Consider the following 3,043-nt stretch of genomic DNA (forward strand, 5'->3'; position numbering starts at 1 on the left):
AAATTTGTCATTGCTGCAGAAGCTGCTTATAGAACTTGCCCGTTTCCCAAGAAGGCCATTTCACTTATCTTTCCAAGGTTAGACCTGAGCTGAGATGTTCTTACTGGCTCAGCAAAGTCTTAAACAGAGGCCAGCACTGCCAGTGGTGCAGAACATACTAATTATGTAATACTTTGTGGTGTGGACCCCTGCCTGTCAAAGATCGGTAACAAAGATCACTATATGCATTTCAATTAGGAGACCATGCTCTCTGAAGTGGGTTTTTTTTCCCCCTCTCTTTATTCTTTTTTCAACCTAGCAGTCCAGAGATGGTGCTTCATTTCAGATGTTTTTTCTGTCTCTGCAAAAAGTAGAACAGAAGAGCTAAGAAAGTAGCTCTTCACTGAAGGCAAGGATCTCAAATTATCTTCAGATAAATAAAGTAACAATTGTATACATCTTGTCTTTACAGATGCTTTGAAAACAAATGAAATCCAATTGGAAGGTTCCCTTGTCTAGCATTAAGTAAAGATCAGGCAATTTACAGTTTCATAACACTTGCACAAGATATGAAAACAGTCTTACAGAATAAGTCTTTTGGGCGTAACTTATGTAAAGTTCGTGTGAGCATACCAGTATTTAACAGTACAGTTAGAGATGGATGGAGAGAGAATACAGTCTGCATATCAGCGGTTAATGGTTCTTCCTATCTGTGACTTGAATAGTCATCACTGACTGTTCAGCCTTTGTTTCTATTGATGAAGGCTTTGAAGAATCATGAAATGGCATGCCCTCAGTATCAGTGAGTGACACCTTGCATTAAACTAGTAGATTTAATGTAACATTCATTGATTTCTCTAAGATTGAATGTTGAGGATGGCAAACAAAAATACGTTTAAAAATGCCACAGGTATGAACATGCTTGTGTATCTCATCCCTCCTGTGCTTTCTCAAGCATTGAGATTTTACATTACGAACTTTTGTAGTGAGACACTTGGCAATTCTGTTATTTGGATGCTGTGGTAACTACGTGCTTCTCAGTTTTCTCTCTTGTCTGTAGGAGCTAATTTCTGCTGTATATCTTGAAGTTTTAGATTAGCAAATGGAAAAGAAAGAAGCGTTAGATAAATGCGCATAGTTATCTTCAAAATACTTTCAGGTCTGTCAAATGCTTGATGAGAAATTCCGAATTAGTGCACATGAACTGTCTTACATTTGTTATTGCATGCTTCTCAGGAGTCTGGAATTGAGTGTTGTGTCTGCTTCCAGGGAATGTGTCCACCAAAGTCTGTGTTCAGGAATATTTCCTTTACTCGAAGTACTATGTTCCCCATGTCATCTAAGCCTAATTACCGTTTTACTTCAGACCATTTTTACAGGTCTGAAGTGAATAAACTATCTTTTTTTACTCTGAACTTCTTTCCCAGCTCACCAGCTGGGCAACTTAAAAATATTGGAATGTTGTCCGCATCAAAATTCAGGAGACTGATTTTCAGGATATTGCTGCTTTTGTTGCTTTTTATCACTGTTCCAGTTATTTTGGTTATCTTACTGATCTCCTTTTAGTGTATTGCCATTTATGTAGTGCGTTTATATCCTTTAATACATTATATGCTTTTAATGTATTGCATTTATGTAGTGCAAATAACAAAGTTATGTCAAACCTGAAACATTTGGGGAGTTTGCCCTCTTTTGATGGTAGCAAGTCTTTCCTGTGCTTTCACTTTACTTGGAACTCCGAACTTCCCTAATGAATAAGTAGTTTGGTCTCTAGTGTAGGAAGGCTGACATCCAATTGGAATGAAATGAAGGACATAGGTTGTTGTTAACAATACACAGTAACTTAGTTCTTGACAGCTTTAGTTTGAGCAGGAAAATTAATAAATCAGACAATAAATATGTGTCTTATTGTGAAACATGAAAGTTCAGGGAGATTGTGCAGTGTCTTAATGCACTGATCTTTCTTTTTTGAGTTCTGGTTACACACCCAATAAAAGCAAGTTTGCTGCTCTTCCGTTCCTTCAAATGCTTCTGCAGTTCACAAAAAAATTTACATGATTTTAAAGAAATCAGCATGCTTGGGAATGAACGCCAGGACCCCTTAGCACATCGGGGTTGACCTACATAGGCAGAAGGGCTGGAAAAGGTTGTTTCGCGTCACCTTTACCTTCTGCTTTGTTCAGACTTCTACTGTTAATCCCTCATTTTTCCATGCATCCGAGTTATACAACATATATTCACATAAATTTGCCCGTTCCCTGAACTCTTTTTGTCCAGATTGCCATTTTTTTTTCCTACATAAAGTGCTATCTCTTGGACTTTGGAAAGAGAGGACCAGTCCCCACAAACCTCCGGTTTTTGAAGGGATCAAGTGTTTTGGTAAAAAGACTGCTGTGAAAAGAAACAGCATTTCCCTTCTAGCGATGGTCCTTAACTTTTGAGACTTTCTTCTATTTTTAGAGTGTGCTTTAAAAAGGGTGCATTATCCCAGTTATGCTGCTCACAGACAACTAAGAAAAAGATCCATATAGCATTTTGTAACACTGTAACTTTTGTTGAATTTCTGAGTGTGCTATTTGAACTGATCACAAAAAAAACCTTCTAATAAACTCTTCCCACAGAAACTGAAACAGAAGAATCAGCAGCTGAAGCAGATCATGGATCAGTTACGGAATCTCATTTGGGACATAAATGCCATGTTGGCAATGCGGAACTGAACAAGGAAAATCAAACTTGTAATTGGAAAAGATACACATTTGTTTGGATATACTGAATTTCTTTCTAAAAGTAACGTATTTTCCCACACCATATTGCAGGAATGTTTGAAAAGTCTTCAAGATTAAAATGTTGGGTTTTTGTAATAACTTAAATAGTGTTGGCTTTGTTTTTATAAAAGATTCATCCTACAGGTTTTACCTGAGTGATTCAATTAGGCTGAATATAATACAGCCTAAGTAACTTACAGTAATAATTTGGATTGCTATGCAAATGGAGGGTTTTATAAATGAAGGGTTTCTGGATTATTTTTATAATGCATTTAACGCTGTTTTACAAACGTGTTTTA

The 3,043-nt window shown here is 36.8% G+C and overlaps 1 protein-coding gene across 2 annotated transcripts in view; it reads left to right on the forward strand.

The window, feature by feature from the left end:
* The window catches only part of MED30 (mediator complex subunit 30), a 14,206-nt gene extending 11,376 nt beyond the window's left edge, over window positions 1-2,830 (forward strand). The window contains exon 4 of one of the 2 annotated variants that reach the window (XM_009880989.1): window positions 2,601-2,830. In XM_009880989.1, the coding sequence (XP_009879291.1) occupies window positions 2,601-2,696 (96 nt within the window). In that variant the 3' untranslated portion in view covers window positions 2,697-2,830. The remainder of the gene's footprint in view (window positions 1-2,600) is intronic. The other variant, XM_009880990.1, reaches the window with a different exon arrangement.
* The last annotated feature ends 213 nt before the right edge of the window (window positions 2,831-3,043 follow it).

Source organism: Charadrius vociferus, unplaced genomic scaffold (genome assembly GCF_000708025.1).
Source record: "Charadrius vociferus isolate BGI_N301 unplaced genomic scaffold, ASM70802v2 scaffold2, whole genome shotgun sequence".
Classification (NCBI taxonomy): Eukaryota; Metazoa; Chordata; class Aves; order Charadriiformes; family Charadriidae; genus Charadrius; species Charadrius vociferus.